Here is a 20,061-nt window from a genome sequence, read left to right on the forward strand (position 1 = left end):
TGCCAGCTGGGGCCTTCCTTCATGCCGCCCCCTGGTGGTCAGCGCACGTCATAGCGAGCAATCGAACTCCCAGTTGGTTGAATTCCTGAGGGGACACTGTGCATATTAGGCATATATATATATATCATATATATATGATAAATTATATATTAAAATTATACATACATGTATATACATGTATTATATATATGTACATATTATGTATAGATAATGAGCAAATATATCTTCTTAGCACTCTAGAAACAGAAGGGAGGGACAAAACCCTAAATATCCTTTCTATCAATAAGTAACCCAAAGAGCCCAGGGGATAAAAAACAACCTTTTGGATATTCTTCTTTGTGTCCCACTCAACCTCGGGGAATGCCCAGGCTGAAGCCCAAGAGGAAAGGGCTCGCACACAGAAAGGAAAAGCATGTGGTGTCTCCCGAGGGCTCAGCCAGCAGCCCCTGGTTTACAGGACTGAAGGCTGCCCTCCAACAAGCAGTCCCCTCCCTCCCTTCCCCACCTGCCTCCAACCCAGCCGGCCCGGAGCAGCAGCCACTGGGCATCAACCCCGTACAGAGTGAAGCCCCCCCACCTCCTGTTCGTTCTCCACCCAAGGGGCCACCCCAACACTGATTCCAGAAGGGAGGGTCAGCACTACGCACTGGGCAACCTATGTAGGCGGAGTTGTGGACGCCGGGAGGCCTCTTGTAAGTGCCATCGCTGTCTGTGGTGATGAGCCTGTCCTTCTCGGCGTCTCCGGGGCAGCCGTTGACCTGGTGCTTCCGGCGGGCCTTGGGAGAACGTTTCATCCGCGAGCTGCCGGGAAAAGGGAGGTTACTTCAGAGGGAAGAAACCTTCCTGCCGCTGGCTTCGCAACTCAACGCTTAGCAGTTTCTGAGCACCTCTAACTGCTGGTCACTGCAGCAAACACCCACAGGATATAAACACTGTGTAGGAGGCAGTCTCGGCTCCAAGGAAGCTCACTGTCTACCTGGGCAGACCACAGCAACACAAGGAGCCACAGAGAGCAGTCCGAGGCAATACTAGTACGTACTCATGATGTTACAAGGACACGCAGAAAAGGGGCGGTCAGTGTGAGCTACTGAGCCATCGCTGGCCTGAGCTGCGTTTTGAAGAGCAAATGGGGTCTGCAGATGGGGAGTGATGTGGGAAGAAGGTGTGGGGTGCAGGCACAACCACACCGAGGGCCAGAAGTGGAAACACAGATGAAGGTTTGGGGGCGACGAGGCCACCAGCTAACGGAGTGGCAGGTCTGTCTAGGCTGCTGTGCGGGGACAGGCGGCCCCGCCTGTTACGTGCACACAGGCAGCACAGGGAACCATCACAGGTTTTTAGCAAAGAAAGGCGTAACTGAGAGCAGTGCTTAAGAAAATGCATCCGTGTTGCTCTGGCCAGTGTGGCTCAGTTGGTTGAGCGACACTGAAAGGTTGCCGGCTTGATTCCCAGTCAGGGCACATGCCCAGCTTGGGAGCTTGATCCCTGGTAGGGGGTGTGGAGGAGGCAGCTGATTGATGTTTCCCTCTCACATCAATATTTCTTTCTCTCCCTCTCCCTTCTTCTCTAAAAATCTTTTTAAAAAAAAAGACATTGCATCTGTGTTAGGGGGCAGGAGTCTGAGAGGCAAAGGGGAAGGTAAGCCCCAAAACTCAGAGGGTGGCTGTGGGACAAGAAATGAGACATCCACCTGTGCTGACCTGGTGACCACCTAGGACAGTGATGGCGAACCTATGACACGTGTGTCAGAGGTGACACGCGAACTCATTTTTTTGTTTGATTTTTCTTTGTTAAATGGCATTTAAATGTTTAAAATAAATATCAAAAATATAAGTCTTTGTTTTACTATGGTTGCAAATATCAAAAAATTTATATATGTGACACGGCACCAGAGTTAAGTTAGGGTTTTTCAAAATGCTGACACATCGAGCTCAAAAGGTTCGCCATCACTGCCCTAGGAGGCGAGGATGCTGGAGGGGAGCAGGCTGAGAGGAAGTGCAGGCCCAGGAAGCTGGGGCAGTGGGTCTGGGAGGGGAGGGGTGACCACCATTCGGAACGCTGACTTCGAGGAGACATTAACCAGGGAAGCGTTCCGAGGCCAGGGAGGTCCAGGCAGAATGAAAGCAGCCTTTCTGCATGTGGGTGGCCACCCATGCAGGATCAAAGCCATCCCCGTAGCCTGCACAGCCTTTCTGTGTATAAACCTCTTTGACCCATTTTCAGATACTTTTCCCTTAAAAATGGACAAGCCCTCCGACCGCAGCCCTGACAGCAGAGGCAGCCCGGCTGGCCCTGGGACCCCACCTCTTCCTGGGCTCTATGAACACCGAGGGCACGCTGGCCGTGGGGTCCAGGATCTTGTCGATCTGCATCTGCGCCCGGCGGTACACCCGGTGTCGCTCCCGCGTGTCCCCCGACGACAGGTCGTCCACCACCGGGAACTCATAGTGGCCGCGGCGCTTGGCACGGAGCCGGATCTTGTTCCGATGGTGCTCGATCTCCGACTTGTGCCGCAGCGCCGTCTGAATCTGAGGGGGCGAGATGGGGGGAACCAGACCAAAGCAATGTGCTCGAAGGTCTCTGGGACCCGGGCCCAGAAAGCGTTTTGGAAAGGGCTTTCTGCCACCTTCTCTACCCCCTGCACGGCTGTCCTAGGCTCCAAGGAGGCCCCGAAGGGTGTGAGACGAGCGACCACACCCACACTGGGCATAGGGGACCTGCCATGGCCCGCAGGCCGTAACCCCAAACTCGCCCAGTGGGTGAGGGGGAGACGTGGTATCAGCCCCCAAAGCTGGCAAAGGCAACTCAAATATGGAAGATCGGCCATGGCACTTTGACAATACCAAGGGCACTGACAACTAGATATAGTACGCCCTGAGAGAAAGAATAAGTGCTTTCCATTCCCAATAATCACTACCTTAGAGGCTTTTAACTTAAGACAGGCTCAAAGACATTATTTGCATTATACAACAGACTCCCCATTTACTGATAATGATCTCGTGTCACCAAAACAAGTCCTCTGACATGAGAACCCTCCTCCTGCCGAAAGAGAGGCTCCACATGCAGGGAACATGGCATCACCGGCTCTGTGGGCCTGAGCTAGGTTCTGAGGATCGAGTAGGATCTGAAGAGGGGAAGGGTATGGGAAGCAGGTGTGAGATGCAGGCACCACACGGAGGGCCAGAAGCAGGAATGCAGATGAAAGCTGAGCGGCAATGAGGCGACCTCACTGTGCAGATCAGGACGGGCTCGCCGGGAATCTGGGAGGAGAGAGCAGGACGCAGGCCAAGACAAAACGGAACCTTCCTGGCTGCGCCACAGTCGACCAAAAGCCACCTACTTCTTTGAGACAGTTTGAAAAGGACAGTCTGCTGCATGAGGTTCTCGGAAACTTACCAGCAGGCCAGGTGGCTCAATGGTTTGGGGCATCATCCCCATACACCAAAAAGGTTGTGGGTTCGATCTCTGGTCAGGGTGTGTGCAAGAGGCAACCAATCGATGTCTGTTTCTTTCTCTCCCTTCCTTGTTCCCTCCCTTCCTCTTTCTCTCTCCCTCCCCCGATCCCTCTCTCTCTAAAATCAATAAGCATATCCTCAGGTGAGAATTAAAAATTTAAAAAAAAAAGCCCCTCTTACTCTATCAGGATCTAACTGTTCTTTGAAATACACGAGGTCCTCACAGGAGAACCAGAAGAACCAAGATATGCTAGGAATTTGCACCAGAACCTCCTGCTAAGAAAACATTTCAATTACAATGTATGAAGGGTATAGGTCAGTATAGCAGTATTGATAATGTTCTAGTTCTTAGGTTAGGTTTTGATTTCATTATGGTTTATGATCAATCTATATTATCGATAGTCATACATATGCATCAACTACTACATTTGAAAAAGAAGTAGAAGAAAGGTTGGAGATGCATACTATCACATTGTGAGGCCACAGGCCAGGGAGCATGTCTCTTCTCTTTCACCAGATGGAGAACCCACTCCAGGTGTTCACACACGGCAGGTACGGAGGCACACGCAGCATGTGACTGATGGGGACGGGTCTGGGCTGGGACTGGGCTGCACAGGGCTAGTGCTCCTGAGCACTGGTGAGAAGGGACAACACTCACCATCCTGAACCCACGGCGCACATTCTGTGGCCACGTCCTTGGCCAGCAGCCACAGCGGTGTGGCTGGGAGGAACTCTAAGAACTCTTGCAAGACTCCTACAAGATGATCCACTGTACGGATCACCTTTAAAGTGGAGATGAGGGCTCAACTGCACCAATTTCTCAGAACTCGAACAGCTGCAGGAGTTTCTTAGAGGCAGAAAACCGACTGGCGTGAAGCTGCCTTGTGCGCCTTCCCAAATGGCATTCACTCCACTCATTGTCCAGCCCAGGTCAAATCTCTCAAGTTCAAGGTAACAGTGGCCTGGCCTGGCCTTCTGGTTCCCAACATCTTAGGTTGAAGCACATCCAACTCACTCTTCCAGGATTCACTGGAATAGGGTTTTGCTAGGAATGATCTAGAACAGCGGTTCTCAACCTTCCTAATGCCGCGACCCTTTAATACAGTTCCTCATGTTGTGATGACCCCCAACCATAAAATTATTTTCGTTGCTACTTCATAACTGTAATTTTCTACTGTTATGAATCGTAATGTAAATATCTGATATGCAGGATGTATTTTCATTGTTACAAATTGAACATAATTAAAGCATAGTGATTAATCACAAAAACAATATGTAATTATATATGTGTTTTCCGATGGTCTTAGGCGACCCCTGTGAAAGGGTCGTTCGACCCCCAAAGGGGTTGCGACCCACAGGTTGAGAACCTCAGAGCTAGAGCCTTGGATCCGGAGGAGATCTATAAGGGATCACAAAGTTTACTGTGGTTCCAAGACCACCCCAGGTTCCATTCTCACTAGGAGAATTCATAGGACTCAGCCGTGAGCCCCAGTTATTACAGCAAAAGGACACAAAGCAAAATCAGCAATGGGCCTGCTGGAGGGACCAGTCACCATCTTCCAAGAGTCCTCTCCCCCTGGGGTCACACAGGATGTGCTTCATCCCTCCAGCCGTGAGCTGTGACAACACATGTGAAATGTCCACCAGGGATGCTCGTCAGAGACTCAATACCCAGGGTTTTTAATGGGGGCTGGTCGCACAGGCACCCGCCCACCACACCGCCTGGCATGTCCCCAAATTCCAAACTCTCAGAAAGAAAGCAGATATTCAGCACAAATCATCCTGTTTGCAAATGATGGGAATCTTTTAGAAATTCAAGTTCCCACAACCAGCCACAGGGTGAAGCAGGACTTCTACGGACAGCAGGCTCAGGCCTCTTTTCTGGACGTCTGCCAATGCACCTAACTGTGTCCCTGAACAGTATCTGATCTAAAAAAAACTGAGTATAATTTTTTTTTGGTGAATCCTCACCCAAGGATATTTCTCCATTGATTTTTAGAGAGATGGAAGGAAGGAAGGAAGGAAGGAAGGAAGGAAGGAAGGAAGGAAGGGAGGGAGGGAGGGAGGGAGGGAGGGAAGAAAAGAAGAAGGAGAAGGAGGAGGAGGAGGAGGAGGAAGAGGAGGAGGAGGAGAAGGAGAAGAAAAAGAAGAACATAGAAACATTGATGGGAGAGAGACATCGATAGGTTACCTCCTGCGCGAGGCCAACCAGAGACCAGGGATCAAACCTGCAACTCAGGTGCGTGCCCTTGACCAGGAATCAAACTCAAAACCCTTGGGTGCCCGGGCTGGTCTCTAACTACTGAGCAACATCAGCCAGGGCAAACTGAGGTTAGTTTTAAAATTAAGAATACCTGTCAGCATCTCATACCTTTAGCAAACTTCTGACACTAACTTTCACTCAGTTTTAAGCACTAACCAAATCAGTATGTAGCTTTTGTATGTATGTCCCTTCTAATACAAACAAATACCTCTTTGTTAATTTTGTTGGTTTCTGCCACTCGGTCGGCCAGGTGGTGGACTGGAGGTGCGGGGATGGGCTGCATGGCGATCAGCTGGATCTTACTGGGGACCCGCCGGCTGGCCTCGGAGGAGCGGGAGATCCTGTCCACGTGCTCGAAGATGGAGGCAGAGGAGTGCTGCTCATTCCCTGAACTGGGTGGTGGCGGCCCTGCAACAGGAGGGGAAGCCAGAAAATAAATATATAAAGTCCTAAAGAAAGAGCAAATAATCAAAATTATGGATTAATCCTTAAAGAATCCACAGATGCACATCACTACTCTGTGGCAGAGGACTTCGAATGGGCCCGTTTGAGCTTACAGTATCCAGGTTCAATATCGGCTCCTTCAGCCTCACCGAAAGTTACAAATGTCAGCAGAAAAATGTGAAAACCATTATGACACTTTGTGCCAAAAACTGCCCAGCTTTGTCTAAAGGGATTTCAAAGTCTTCAATCCGAAAGGGTAAAGGGCGGAAGGACCTGAAGCGGCTCAGTCAATTGTCATTTATACAACGCATAGCAGCTCTGAACTTCACTCTCATTTGCGATAACATAGATGTAGTTGCCAAGGCAATTATGCTCAAGACGAGGGGACTGTGGGCATGCAGGCAGGTGCTGATGAACAACTGAACAATGAACACATCCAGGTTTCTGATCAGATGCAGAAAGAAAATTAAGTTGAAGAGGTATGAGAAGAAAAAGCTGCTGCCTGGAGGGAAGCCATTCCCACTTTAAAAAGAGATGAAGAGTATACTAAAATAGTTAAAAGGGAGAAAACTTTTTTAAAAAAATAAGTTTTTATTGATTTTTAGATAGAGAGAAAGGGAGAGGGAAAGATAGAAACATCAGCGAGAGAGACACATTGATTGGTTGCCTCCTGCACGCCCCCTACTGGGGATAGAGCCAGCAACCCAGGCATCTGACCAGGAATCAAACCAGGGACTTCTTGGACCATGAGATGACGCTCTATCCACTGAACCACACTAGCCAGGTGGGAAAACTTTTTAAATAAGTTAATTTTTAATGATGAAAAGAATAAATGTATGGCATGTATATATTTACCACAACATTTTTAAATTTTTAAAAGTAATCAGAACTGCAAAAAAGAAAAAAATTCAAATGTGTAGAAAGAAGAAAAGAAACAAAAATATTAACAGGCTAAATCTTGGTATAATGGGTGATTTTCTCCAATTTCTTGTATTTTCTGTAATAATGATTTTGTCTGAGTATTACTTTTAGAGAGGAAATAATCCTTATGAACTTTAATTTTAAAAAGGCAAACAAAAGAGATGGAGAGAGATGAAGAGGGGCTGAATAGATGAAAGACCTCCATGGAGCTATTTAGACACACAAAGACTGTCTGATAAACCACAGTTACCTCCGGTCGTTCTGGACGCTGTTTTAAATTAAATGGGTCACAAGCCATGCAAGCATGCAGAAACTGTTTTCAAACAGAAGCCTGAGGCTTGAAACCTCAAGCGTAACTGAAAATTATGACGGTTTCTCCTCAAGGTAAAAACAAAATAAAATAATAGCCAAGCAAAGCAGTAAGAAATAACAGTTGATATTTGGTATAAAGGAATATACATCAATGTTACGTAAGTTTTGTATATCCTCTCGATTTGAAGTCTATTCACCTGTTGCCCCAAGAGACTGGAAATGATGTACATAACTGTGAATGAACACCGTCTCGTAGCGAGGAGGCCTGGCTGTCAGGATTCTGGCTTTCTTCCCCTGACTGTGCAATGCAAGTAGCCAGGCACCACCACTCGTCTGGTGGCAGCTTCTCAAATTGCAGGCACAGGGCCTAAGAGATCATTAGCTTCACCAGATAGGCTGGCCTTGCCAACCCAATCTTATAAAGTGACAGCAAATGTCACAAAAGATAGCCCATGAACCACCTGACACCTAAAGGTGAGGTCCCTTTCCTCCAGGATGGTCAGAAGGCCAGGGTGCAGAGAGCTCCAAATGGCTGGAAGGCAATGGCGGGGGGGGGGGGGGGGGGGGGCAGAGGAGGAAAGGCCCCACCCACTCCCTGTGCTGTCTGTCTGCCTGTCACGGAGCTCAGGCCTGCGACTGGCCCCTGTCCACGCCCATCCCACCCCCGCACTGTGGTCACGGATCCTCGTTCTATAATTCACCAGCTGCAACCAGAGAAGAGGAGGATGCACAGAAAACCCTCAAGTTTACACACTGCCCACAGCCCAGCCCTTCTAAAGGGTTGAAAAGAGGGTCTTTTTATTTCTCATATACATATAATAGACATAGTATATTTGTCATATATTTGATGCATGTATACATGTATAAACACAAAGCCTAGTTTCTGATATATAATATGTATTTATGTATTTTTATTATTTGCTATGCATTGCACTTTTTTTAAAAAAAAAAACAACTACCTGTATAATAATGGCCAATGGAAAACACAATGCATAATCCTAGCTGATTTGGCTCAGTGGATAGAGCGTCAGCCTGTGGACTAAAAGGTCTGGGGTTCGATTCCAGTCAAGGGCACATGCCCAGGTTGCAGGCTTGATCCCCAGTAGGAGGCGTGCAGGAGGCAGCTGATCAATGATCTCTCTCATTACTAATGTTTCTATCTCTTTCTCCTCTACCTTCCTCTCTGAAATCAATAAAAATATATTAAAAAGAAAACACAATGCCTACATAGAGATTAATGCTATGTGAATCCTGTCTTAAGGCAAGTAGGGACTTTGGATTAAAACCCCTTTCTCTTTAAATATAATAAAAACAAAAATATAACGATAGAAATTACAAAGGAGAATAACAGAAGAGCAGGAAATTTGAATAGTGGAATGCAAGAGCAATAGACCATTTTTAAAGAATATTATTTCATCATCTATAAGCAAATACAATCCCATTGCCTTATTATTATTTTTTAAATATTTTTATTGATTTTAGAGAGTAGGGGAGAGGGAGAAAGAGATAGAAACATCAATGATGAGAGAGAATCATTGATCGGCTGCCTCCTACATATCCCACACTGGGGATCGAGGCCACCACCCAGGCATACACTCTTGACTGGAATCGAACCCAGGATCCTTCAGTCCTTATGCCAACACTCTATCCACTGAGCCAAACTGGCTAGGGCCCACTGCCTTATTATTAATGCCTGTGACCCATGTTACTGTCCTGTGAGGCAGGGGCCACGTGTACCATCTCATAAGGGTGGAAGGGTATACATCACGGTGCAGCCAGCTTCCCGAAAGGCCAGCTGGGAAAGGGATAAAGCACAACCTCGAATGGACCAAAACCAAAACAACAGCCTTTTCTGTGCTTCCAAAGCAAGGCGGGTCCTGAAGTTGCCAGATGACCTGTGACAGCCATCAGAGCCCTGCCACGCCCTGTGGTGAGAGGGGACGCTGGTCCCAGGGCAACATGCCCGAGGGTCCCAGACGGGCTCAAGCAACCGCCTGACTCCATTAATCTGTATTTTATTGTGACTTGCAACAAAAAAAGGATTTTTATGTGCATTACAAAATAATTCAAATGCTATGATGATAAACTCAGAATCATTTTATAGGGGATTTAGCTAAGTCCTATGCAAGCAATAAAACGCCTGTATGGCAGCATTTTAGCTATCCGGAAGTAAGCAGTTTTAAAAGTGAAGTGATGCTGGCAGTGAGAAAACCGTCTTTCTAAGTCATGGAAATGCACGGATTTCCATGTACGATGTACGGATTCTGCTGTCTCCAAATCGAAATAGTGTGGCATCTGAGCTCCTCATACTCAGAACATCTAATCCACTCGTCTCCTCCCACCGCCACCTCTCAGTCCCAAAGCTGACATGCCTGCTACTGAGATTTTGAATACATGTTGAGAGCAATGCTTGACTTTTGTTAGCCGTACAGAATAGATTTGCTGTAATCTTATCCGTGAGCAGTTAAACTGGGGAAGATTTTCTCAGGTAACCTAAGGAATTGAGGAACTCCAGAGCTGATTCTCCTTTCCAAATATTTCTTTCCCAGGATCAAAATTAGATTTTAATCCTCTCCGTCTGAAACAGTGCACCTGTTACCATGGTGCTAAGTCATTTTTAAGATTCTGTGAAATTGGATCCAAAGAAAAACCTCTTCCCTATAGTCCAAGGGGTATTCCTTTCACATGGAAATGAAACACCTGGAAGGAGCTGGAAGGGACGTCAGAAACCAGCTTGTTTAGTCCCACAGGCGCCCAGAGGCCCAGGGACTACTGCAAGGTCACGAGGGTGACAGTGACAGGACAGGCCCTCTGGCTCCATCCGGAATCTGTTCATTTCCCCAATACCATTCGCTTTGTATGATTTTCATAGAGAGAAATTTGTGATAAAAAATATAAGCATAGCCTGGCCGGCGTGACTCAGTGGTTGAGCGTCGACCTATGAACCAGGAGATCATGGTTTGATTCCCAGTCAGGGCACATGCCTGGGTTGCGGGCTCTATCCCCAATAGGGGGCGTGCGGGAGGCAGCCAATCAGCATTAATGTTTCTGTCTCTCTCTCTCCTTCTCCCTTCCTCTCTGAAACCAATAAAAATATATGTTAATATATATATATATATATATATATATATATATATATGTATATAATATGAGCATAGACATTAAAAATCATGTCCTGAGCACCCCAATTCTTTCTGCATTACTGAAACATCTATAATCTCCAGAAAACACAAGAGCTACACTAGCACTTTGGTTAACAGAATCTATTCAACTAAAACCCAGCTACCTTGTCATCACGCCAGAAAATGCTCCCAGGTATGTAAGACCTGTGGGCTTCGTCTTTTTACAGGGCATTGGGTTCATGGTACTACTGCTTAGAACAGGAGTGAAGTTCATTTCGGACCTGGCCTAAGAAGCTACAGCAGCTGACACAAATAGGCTAACCCAACTGATCACACTGAACTATCCAACAGAAGAAAGAGCTAGGACCGAACAGAATGCACTTGGACCTATGACAAATACACAACTTTCTGACAGCGACAGCTGTGAAATCCTTGAATTGGATGCTGAAAAGGTCACAGCCTGGAGGCCATTTTTGAGACTCTGGTAGTAATAGTTCGATTCTTCCTTATTCTTCAGGGAGGAAAATCGTTAGGACTTGAAACTAGAACAGAACATGGCTATGAGCCTCAAAACATACCTCCTTGAATCCCTAACCTCCAGCCTGCCCCTCCCATCCCCCACCCTGCCCCCACTCACTCACCCACCCACCCCCACCCACCCCCCAACGCAGACACCAGCACCCTGTTAGTGACCATAGATGCTGAGACATTCGCCATAGGGATAACGAACATTCCATTGCACAGGTTATTTTTTTAAGTTCAGCACTTGAAGGATAAAACCCTAGCCTATTGGAACCTCGTCACAACTGCTCTGCATGTGGAGAGTGAGGAGAGTCACAGACCGCTCTGTGGGGCTCTGCGGAACTTACCGTCATTCGCCGCGCCCGGCGTCTTATCTCCTGCTTCCCTCTCACTGGACTCTTCACTTACGGTAGAGTCAGCATCTGAGGGCGAAACTCTGCAGACACCAAACAGATGTAAGCATGAGGAAACAGAAAGCAAAGGGAGGGGCCAGTCATGCTCATTCGGATGTGGAAGTCAGGCTTCCAGGCCTGACTGGTAGAAATTAGCAGACAACCCAAAAAATTATCTCACGGTCCAGCATCTCCAAGGACACGGACTGCCCTTGGTTACCTCTTGAAGACAGTGTAACAGTGCAGGAAAGGGCTCAGCAGGCTGCATTTCAACAAATGCCAGGAGATCAGGGGCCCAATTAGGGGGCGGTCCTTCAGTGACCAGGGCCCTGGCTGGCAGTCTGGTCTGGCTCAGGGCTCGTAGGGTCTGCAGAATCTCCAGGAGGCCAGGGTGTCTGCATTCACCCCACCGAGCTCCAGGTCTTTGGAAGAAGCCTACAGTTACATCCCCACTGAGATCTGATGCCATAACTAAAGAGCAAGGGTAGCGTGGAAGCCAAGGGGGCACCAGGCTAGTAAAACTCCACCAGCGGGCATCCCTCCCTTTGTGCTCCCTGGATTAAACAGCAGTGTGAAATGCCAACACACTCTGGTGCCCGTGAGGGATGCTAAATTATTATATGAACCACACAGGCCACTGAGATGTCGTGACTAAATGTTTAGGATGAGACTACAAGGGAAGAAAAAAAAAGACTTTGCAAATCTGTACTAGCATATTAATAATCCTTAATGATTTCACTTACGCTTAACCTACAAGATAATTACGCAAATACCATCTCTCTCCTTAATGCAGTTTCTTTTGTAAAGATCATCTATTAAATTCTTAAAACTAGGCCAGAACCCCCGGAGAGGTTTTCTGATGTCGGGAATTAGAACATCATTTCAAATATTGGTATGAGCCCACACTACTTTTTTCCTTTTAGCAGAAAATCAGGATCCAAAGTGTCAAAGCTCAAAGACAGGCTGATAATTTTAAGGCTTTAGTAGCCAAAGCTTGACTGTGATGATCTAAAGTCAACTTAACAAAGCCTGACTCTGAACTGGGTCTCCTTTAACAGAGATGTAGCCCTTCTCAGGGTATCAGAGGGTGAGGGGGCCTCCGGGGAGTGTGTTATCAAGCAATTTCTCCACTGGGGTGCTTTACCCTGATAAGAGGAATGAAAATAAACAGAGATGGGAGCTGGGCAGGGAGATGGGAAGTGGTGAAGAGTCCATGCAAACATACTAACAATGGTGACATCAGCCGCCAGAGAAAAATCAAGCAAAGATAGAAAGATGTGCCCAACCGGTGTGGCTCAGTGGTTGAGCGTCAACCCATGAACCAGGAGGTCACAGTTCGATTCCCGGTTAGGGTACATGCCTGGGTTACAGGCTCGATCCTCAGAGTGGGGCATGCAGGAGGCAGCTGATCAATGATTCTCTCTCATCATCATCATTCTCTCTCTCTCTCTCTCTCTCTCTCTCTCTCTCTCTCTCCTCCTTCCTCTCTGAAATCAATAAAAATATATTTTTAAAAAAGATAGAAAGCTGTGATAAAGGAAGGTCACCTGCAGACAGAGCAATGAAGGCATAATGGGCCAAGACAAAGCCAGTACTGGGTGGGTATCGCGTGCTATGCACCTTTTAGACATCGTTTCTGATATCATTATAGAAGGCCAAGCTTGCTCACCCAGAATATATACTCTTGAGCTGGCCAATCCCTAATCAAGTCACAGGGGGACCGCCAAACTGTGATGGACAGTGATTCGTAATCTTAAATGCTTCGGGGAAAGAGAGCAGACAGCCCCCTCGGGTGGTCCATGGGAGCGGCCCTCGGGCTCGCTGACTTTGGGAAAGCTGTGGTCAGTCTCCTGGGCTGCAGGCGTGGGCAATACTCTCCGTCAGCCCTTCTGATACTGGAAACTGACAAACTGAAAACGGAAACATGCCTCACGACAGAGCACAATGCAGAAAGCCCGACACCAACCTTCCTCGATGGCGGACGTTCTTGGACGGGACCTTGGCCTTGGGGCTCGGGACATCCCCGTTTTCGGAGGGCGTGGTGTGGTCCTTCACAGGCCCCGGCAGCGGAGCGGGCTCGTGAATAATCAGGATGTCGTCCTTATTGTGCTGCCCCAGGTGCTGCTTGGCAAAGTCAAACCCCTTCACGCTGGGGATCTGCAACTAAAACAAAGAGGGGGGTCGGTCGATCTGAACGCTGGTGACCATAAAGGAGCCTGTGAGGGCCGGCGAGATCGTGCCTGCAATTCCACCAACATCTCAGAAACGTCAAATGTGTACAAGGGGCCGTTTATGCCTTGAGTTTGCAGAAAAGATGGGTACTTGCAAAAACTTAAAGAGCACAAGGATTAAATAGCTAGACCATAATACAAAAGACACCCCAAGACGATCCCCGGCCTGCTGCCATAGCGGCATGACCATGTGCTATGCAATTCCAGAGACAGGGACACGGGCACAGCATTCCACAGAGAAACGGGGACTTGTGTCAGGACTCGGAGGACAGACAGAACTTAGAAGTAAAGAGGTTGGACGCAGAGCGTGATCTGGATTGTGTCAGGGACCAGCAAACCCTTGAGGCTGGGCAGAGATCTCATTAGCTGCTCTAGACGGGTCAGAATACAGGGAGTGAGAGAAGGCCGGCCTGCATGTGGACGACTCCAAATGCCAGCTTCTAGAGCAGAGATGCCCCTACATATTTCTAAAGAGGCAGATTTCTAAAATTCAAGCAGACAGGACACACAGGGACCAGGGGAAATGGCCCAACAGTTCCACATTCCTGGAATGACAAGAGTGGAGCCCAAAGTCTTAGCAAAGAAAGTGGGAAGGAGGGAGGGAGGGAGAGAGGGAGGGAGAGGAAGAAGGAAGGAAGGAAGGAAGGAAGGAAGGAAGGAAGGAAGGAAGGAAGGAAGGAAGGAAGGAAGGAAGGAAGGGAGCTACAGACCAGGCGGAGGGACTGGATGCCGACCAGATGCAAGAGGCAAAGGAGAGAGTGAGCCAGTGATAACCAGCAGGGGACGCGGAACAGTGGAAGTGACACTGAGGGGCAGGGGTGTCATGAAGGAACGATGCCCTGAGGAAATACAAAGTCAGGTCTTGCTTTAAACATGCTTGGGTTGAAATGGCAAAAAAAAAAAAAAAAAAAAAAAAACAGCTCCAGAGGAAAGCAGCCGTGTGGCTGGAGTCGGAGGACAGAAGCCTGGGGGACGCCAGGCTGGAGATGTGGCTCTGAGGGCATCTGTCTAGAAGGTGACATGTGGGGGAGTTGACAGTATTTTAAGATGAAAACAGTCCATGAATAAAATGTTGGAGGACATCTAATAGTTTGGGACTCAGAGAGGAAAAAAGGAAGCCAAGAACAAAATAGAAGCCTACTTAAAAAAAAAAAAGAGTGCAATAGAAGTAAAGGGGGTAAAGAGTTTCTAGAAAGGAGAGTAATCAGGGCACAGTGATGAGGAGAAAGGGGTCTTTGAAAAAGTCCACCTGTCACACTGGCATATGCAGGAGGCCTACGTCCCGGCGAGGCACCACACCAAACCCACAACCAAGACCCCATGAGCCTTCAACCACAGGTCCGTGCCTCAGCTTCTCAGCCTGTGCTAAGATAGGAGAGGTGCTCGCGTATATGGATGCATGGACAGTAAAGGTGGGGCACCACTAGGTATTGACAGTTTCCTTAATTAGAGCTTGCAGGGCATCCTATATAATAAAAGCCTAATATGCTAAGTGTACGACCGTTGGACTGTTCAACCAGTCGCTATGACATGCACTGACCACCAGGGGGCATTCGCTCCGACCAGGTTAGCTTGCTGCTGGAGTCCAGCCAATCGGGACTGGGCGAGACGGACCGGACATGCCCTGGAGCCCTCCGGCAGTCCCTCCCCAGCCCCGATTGTGCACTGGTGGGGGTTCCTCAGCCTAGCCTGTGCCCTCTCACAATCCAGGACCCCTCAGAGGATGTCGGAAAGCCAGTTTCAACCCGATCCCCATTGGCCAGGCCGAGGGATCCCACTGGTGCACGAATCTGTGCACCGGGCCTCTAGTAGGACAATAAACTGCATATAAGTAGTCATCTCAAGGGTCTCCTCATTGCCAGCAGGAAGGCCATGTGCAAGACCGAGCCCTCCCAGCCAGGCTGTGTCCCACACCCACAGGTAGTCCTATCAGTCAAGAGACATAGGCAAACCCGTCTACGGAGTTGTTTTAGCCGAGAGACCATGTGCAGAAGCACAAGGTTTTGTTGTATTTTTGCCAACTTTATGCAGAGATGAGTAACAACACTAATGGCTTAGATTTGTGATCTCTAACTCTAACCTCTTTTTAGCACTAAAAATCCAAGATTAATGGGGTAGGAGAGTAAATCTGCAGCCATGATTTATGCCAGCAGAGGGAGACAAAACTTACTGTAAATATAGTTTACAAAGATGTTGCTTGGAAACAAAAGGCAAAGACTGGCCTACCTATATTTTCTAAATCGATGATATCGTGTTTCAAGAGCAGGCTACACCACCACACAGTGTGTGACTGCCACACACCCCTCGGCTCAGGAATGCTGTTTCGAAAACAATAAACCCGACCTGCTGCTCCATGGCTCCCCACCCCCAACCCTCCCCCCAGGATAAATCCTCATCCCTGAGACTGGATTAGCACACCAAATCCCTGGGGGTGCACACCTTTCTGGAAGCACGTAGTCCCCTTAAGGGAATCAAATTCCAGGTGGACAACCTCTTCATATGTTCTCACCTAAACGTGATTTTCCTGAGTGCTCCGGGGGTCTGGGCCCCAGGCTAGTCCCCCTGTCCAGCCTCCTTTCATAAAAGACCTCCTAGTTTACAGAAGAGAGACGCACCTCTCACCCATGTGGCTGCTTTCCCCCCAGCGACACCTCATTTTAGCTCCATAAACAAGGTGCCTCTAAACAAAAGAATAACAGTTATAACCGTCATCTAATCATCACCATCAACATCGTCTTATCAATCCTGGTAAAACCCTTTTTGGTATATTCCCCAGTAAGAAAGCAAATGCCTCTAGAGACTGGGAAACACTCTCTTTTGTGAGGTAGATGGTTTGCTTTGTCAAAACTGAAGGAGAAGCCCTGGCTAGTCTGGCTCAGTAGGTTGGGCATCGTCCCGTGTGCCGGAGGGTTCCTGGTTCAATTCCCAGTCAGGTTTCAGGCTTGATCCCTGGTGGGGGGCATGCAGGAGGCACCAATTGATGTCTCGTTCGCACATCAATGTTTCTTTCTTTCTCTCTCTCTCTCTCTCTCTCTCTCTCAAATTAATCATTTTTCTAAGTGGAAGAAATATTCTTTTTAATTTGAAGGAGGAGCCACAGATTGGAGACCTCCTCTAAGCAAAGCTCTCCAAAGAGAATAAGGGAAAAATATGAACCACATTGTCTCCATGGTGCAGCCTGAGTACCCCAAGCCTAGGAAATGGCCTTCGCTGACCAACTCAGGGCTCATGAAACAACCCAATATATGCCTATGTCAAAGTGCCTTACAATGAGACTGACAGCATTCTTATTGCTCTTGGTTGATAAACATCAAGGACTTAATACACAGTCAGCTAAGCGTTCCCAGGCACCAGATAAAGCTGTAGATATAAATTCTGATACAAACTTCTGTAACTCAGCAACAGGATGTGACACATGGTACACGCTCTACAAACAGGTGATGACGAAAGGAATTTCTAAAAGGTCAGCTGACGCAGAGGACCTACTGAATTTTGGGGGGAACCAAGGAAAGGGTGTTTGCCATAAATGAAACATCCACCACAGCCTTGAAGCCCTGTTGGCTTCTGGTTGATTCCCACTAACATCTCTAAATATACCCATTAGATCCTTACACGTCCCACAGGCTCTGTGAGTCACCACCTTCCACAACAATAGAAATTTGGCAACTAATCTGTACTTACCCACAAAACAAAAGCCATTTACACACAGAAGGGAAAAATTACAGAAATTACTCCCGCCCCTCCCTCCCGCCCCCCACCACACACACACACTCATGGAATTGGCTACTTTCATTTCAACCCTACTTTCTGGTACACTTTTTCTAGTTTTTCTATTTCTTTTGTTTTTAATCTAGAGTTAAGTCTGGATGTACTGTGTCTCCAGCTTCCATATGCAGAATAAACCTGAATTCGTATCTTATAAAAGAAGGGTGGCGATTAATTAGTGCTTTAATATTCATTTAGGACCCAGTTACTTCTGAGTAAGGATAGCTCTTTTGTTCCTTTTTTTTTAACAATTATGTTTTATTGATTTCAGAGAGAGGAAGCGAGAGGGAGAGAGGGATAGAAACATCAATGATTAGAGAGAATCATCAATTAGCTGCCTCCTGTATTCCCCTTCCCCCCTCACCCCCCCCCCCCCCCGGAGGGATTTAAGCCCCAAGCCGGGCACGTGCCCTGACAGGTAATCTAACTGTGACCTCCTAGTTCATAGGTCAACCCTTAACCACTGAACCACACTGGCCAGGCTGTTCCTTCTTTCTTTACTATATCACAAAGGGGACAGGCCCCCAGGATCAGTACCCAACCAGAATATGTCACTGACAAGTCAGGGAGGCCTTATGGAGCAGGTCAGCCAAGTAACAGGCGAGACGCCTGATGAATTTTAAAACACATGAGCCATAAATATAATACAACCCAGATGGGACAAGACAGAGTGAAGTCCCCAGTACTCGGTGAGTCTGAACCCTGGGAAGGAGCACTAAGATGACAAAGGAAACCACAGAGCAATCCCAGCAGAGCCTAAATGAAAATCTCCGATCTCGAAGAGAACGCGTTAAGCGTTTACAATTCGATGGCTGTGGCCTGTGAAAGCTCACCACGACCACGTGACGTCTCCACGGTGAGGACCAGACAAAGTCGTTACCGTGTGTGTGTGTCTGCGTGGGGCCCCTGCCACCCTCAGGTCTTGAGTCTGGGAGAGCAGTGCTCCAAGATTCTGCTGCCCCCAGGCCACAGCAGGTCAGGGCCACCTGACTGCGGGTGAACTACAAACACCTACGTGAGGCCTCACAGGATCCTTGCAGAGAATCGAAGAGCAAGCACAGGGGCCAAGCTGAACTTGGCTGAGCGTCTCTTCAATCCACTGGCCACAGTGCCCCCGAAGTGACCGTCCCAAACCGACAGACGCTCCAGCTACTCTCCCTGCCGAAAACCCTTCAGTGGGTCCCCACTACCTTCAGCACCCCTTCCCACCCTTACATGTCCTACAAACCTCTCCGAGCCTGGCTCTTGCCTGCCTCTGTCTCCGCAGCTTCGGCTGTGCCCTTCCATACCACCTTGTCCAGCCTTCTCGAGCTCTGTGCCCTTCCCTCCGCCTGGGCCCACCTCATCTGGCTGCATCCCTGCCCGTCAGCCCTGCATCACCTCCTCTCAGAAGGCAGAGGGGCCCCTGCAGCACCCTAGAAGGACCGACACTGACTGCGTCAGCCCCTGTAGCCTTGTCCTCCTCCCATACCAAAGCCCTCGAGAGCAGGACTGCATGTCATCTGTGCCTGTCACCCAGCCTGGCCTGCTCGGCTCTGAGCACATGCTCAGTGTCTGGCGAATGAGCATGCCATTCTGAGGCAGCTCCACCTGGCAGCCCACGGTGCCAGCCGGCCAGGAACGGAACTCCAGTCCTGCACCAACAACAGGGGGTGGCCTGTCCCCAGCAGAACAAGCTCCCGTGGGACCAGCAGCAGGTAGCCCATGCCATTCGTATCCTTAAATGGAACCTCTGCGGGGCGAGGCGGGCCCAAGCTGGAGGTCTGTGGGGAACAGTGACAAGTGGTGACTTTAGGCTTCAGATTAAAGAGAACACAGATGAAAAGAAAGGCACAGGTTAGGGTGTTTTTCTTTATTATTAAAAAGAAGCAAGAACCCTGCTTCCAAATATGACAGAAAGGCCTCTCCCTCTATCCTATTTCAAACCTAATCGACTCCCAGACAATCTGAAGAGGTTTCCTTTTCCTTACAGGAGAAGGGGGTGTGGATTTTCGCTCACCAGACTGATTGTTTCCAGATGTTCATAGCTCTAGGGTTTACTACAAGATTTCAGAGTCGCAGGGAGGCAGTGTCAGGCGTGGGGTGAGCAGGAGGGAGAGAAAGAAAACAGAAAGGCACCCAGAAAAGCAGAGGAACTCCTACAGTCACCTCGGTGACCATCCTTTTCCTACTGAAAACACTTGGTAAGTCTAGACGGTGGGCTCCTGTGCCAGCAAAACAAAGCCCGTGCTTCTGAAACGTCGGGGTGCTGCCCTCCGAGCAAGACACTCCGTCTCTTGGGGAGGCTCCACGCAGAAGGCCTTCCCTGTAAAAACGTCTGAGCAACGCCAAAGGCTGGCGTTTCCGTTGGAAACTCTGCCCCTTTGCTTCAAAGCCACATCTGGGATGTGACAATATTTCGGAAGTAAAAGTGGGAGGAGGAGAAAGCTTGGGGAATTACCCTGTTTTGACCTCAGAGACGCGGTCCTCTGATAGCTTCTTGAAGTAACTGATAATGGATGGGCTCCCACAGTGGGTGTTTACATTAGGAACTGAGGAACCAGAGACCTAAATGCACAGCCGTCTGAATCGAATGCACTGGTTACATCTCTCTGAAACCGGACTGCACCAGAACAAAAAATTTCCAAATCTATT

The 20,061-nt window shown here is 48.4% G+C and overlaps 1 protein-coding gene across 1 annotated transcript in view; it reads right to left on the reverse strand.

Moving 5' to 3' along the window:
• KIAA1549 (KIAA1549 ortholog) overlaps positions 1–20,061 on the reverse strand; it is a 116,597-nt gene that overhangs the window by 20,135 nt on the left and 76,401 nt on the right. The window contains exons 11-15 of the mRNA XM_070423523.1: positions 13,398–13,594; positions 11,387–11,475; positions 5,927–6,126; positions 2,305–2,528; positions 648–801 (exon numbers count right to left, since the gene is read on the reverse strand). Of these exons, the coding sequence (XP_070279624.1) occupies positions 648–801; positions 2,305–2,528; positions 5,927–6,126; positions 11,387–11,475; positions 13,398–13,594 (864 nt within the window). The remainder of the gene's footprint in view (positions 1–647; positions 802–2,304; positions 2,529–5,926; positions 6,127–11,386; positions 11,476–13,397; positions 13,595–20,061) is intronic.

The sequence above is a fragment of the Myotis yumanensis genome, unplaced genomic scaffold (genome assembly GCF_028538775.1).
Source record: "Myotis yumanensis isolate MYYU_CA2020_CCGP unplaced genomic scaffold, mMyoYum1.0.hap1 SCAF_9, whole genome shotgun sequence".
Lineage (NCBI taxonomy): Eukaryota > Metazoa > Chordata > Mammalia > Chiroptera > Vespertilionidae > Myotis > Myotis yumanensis.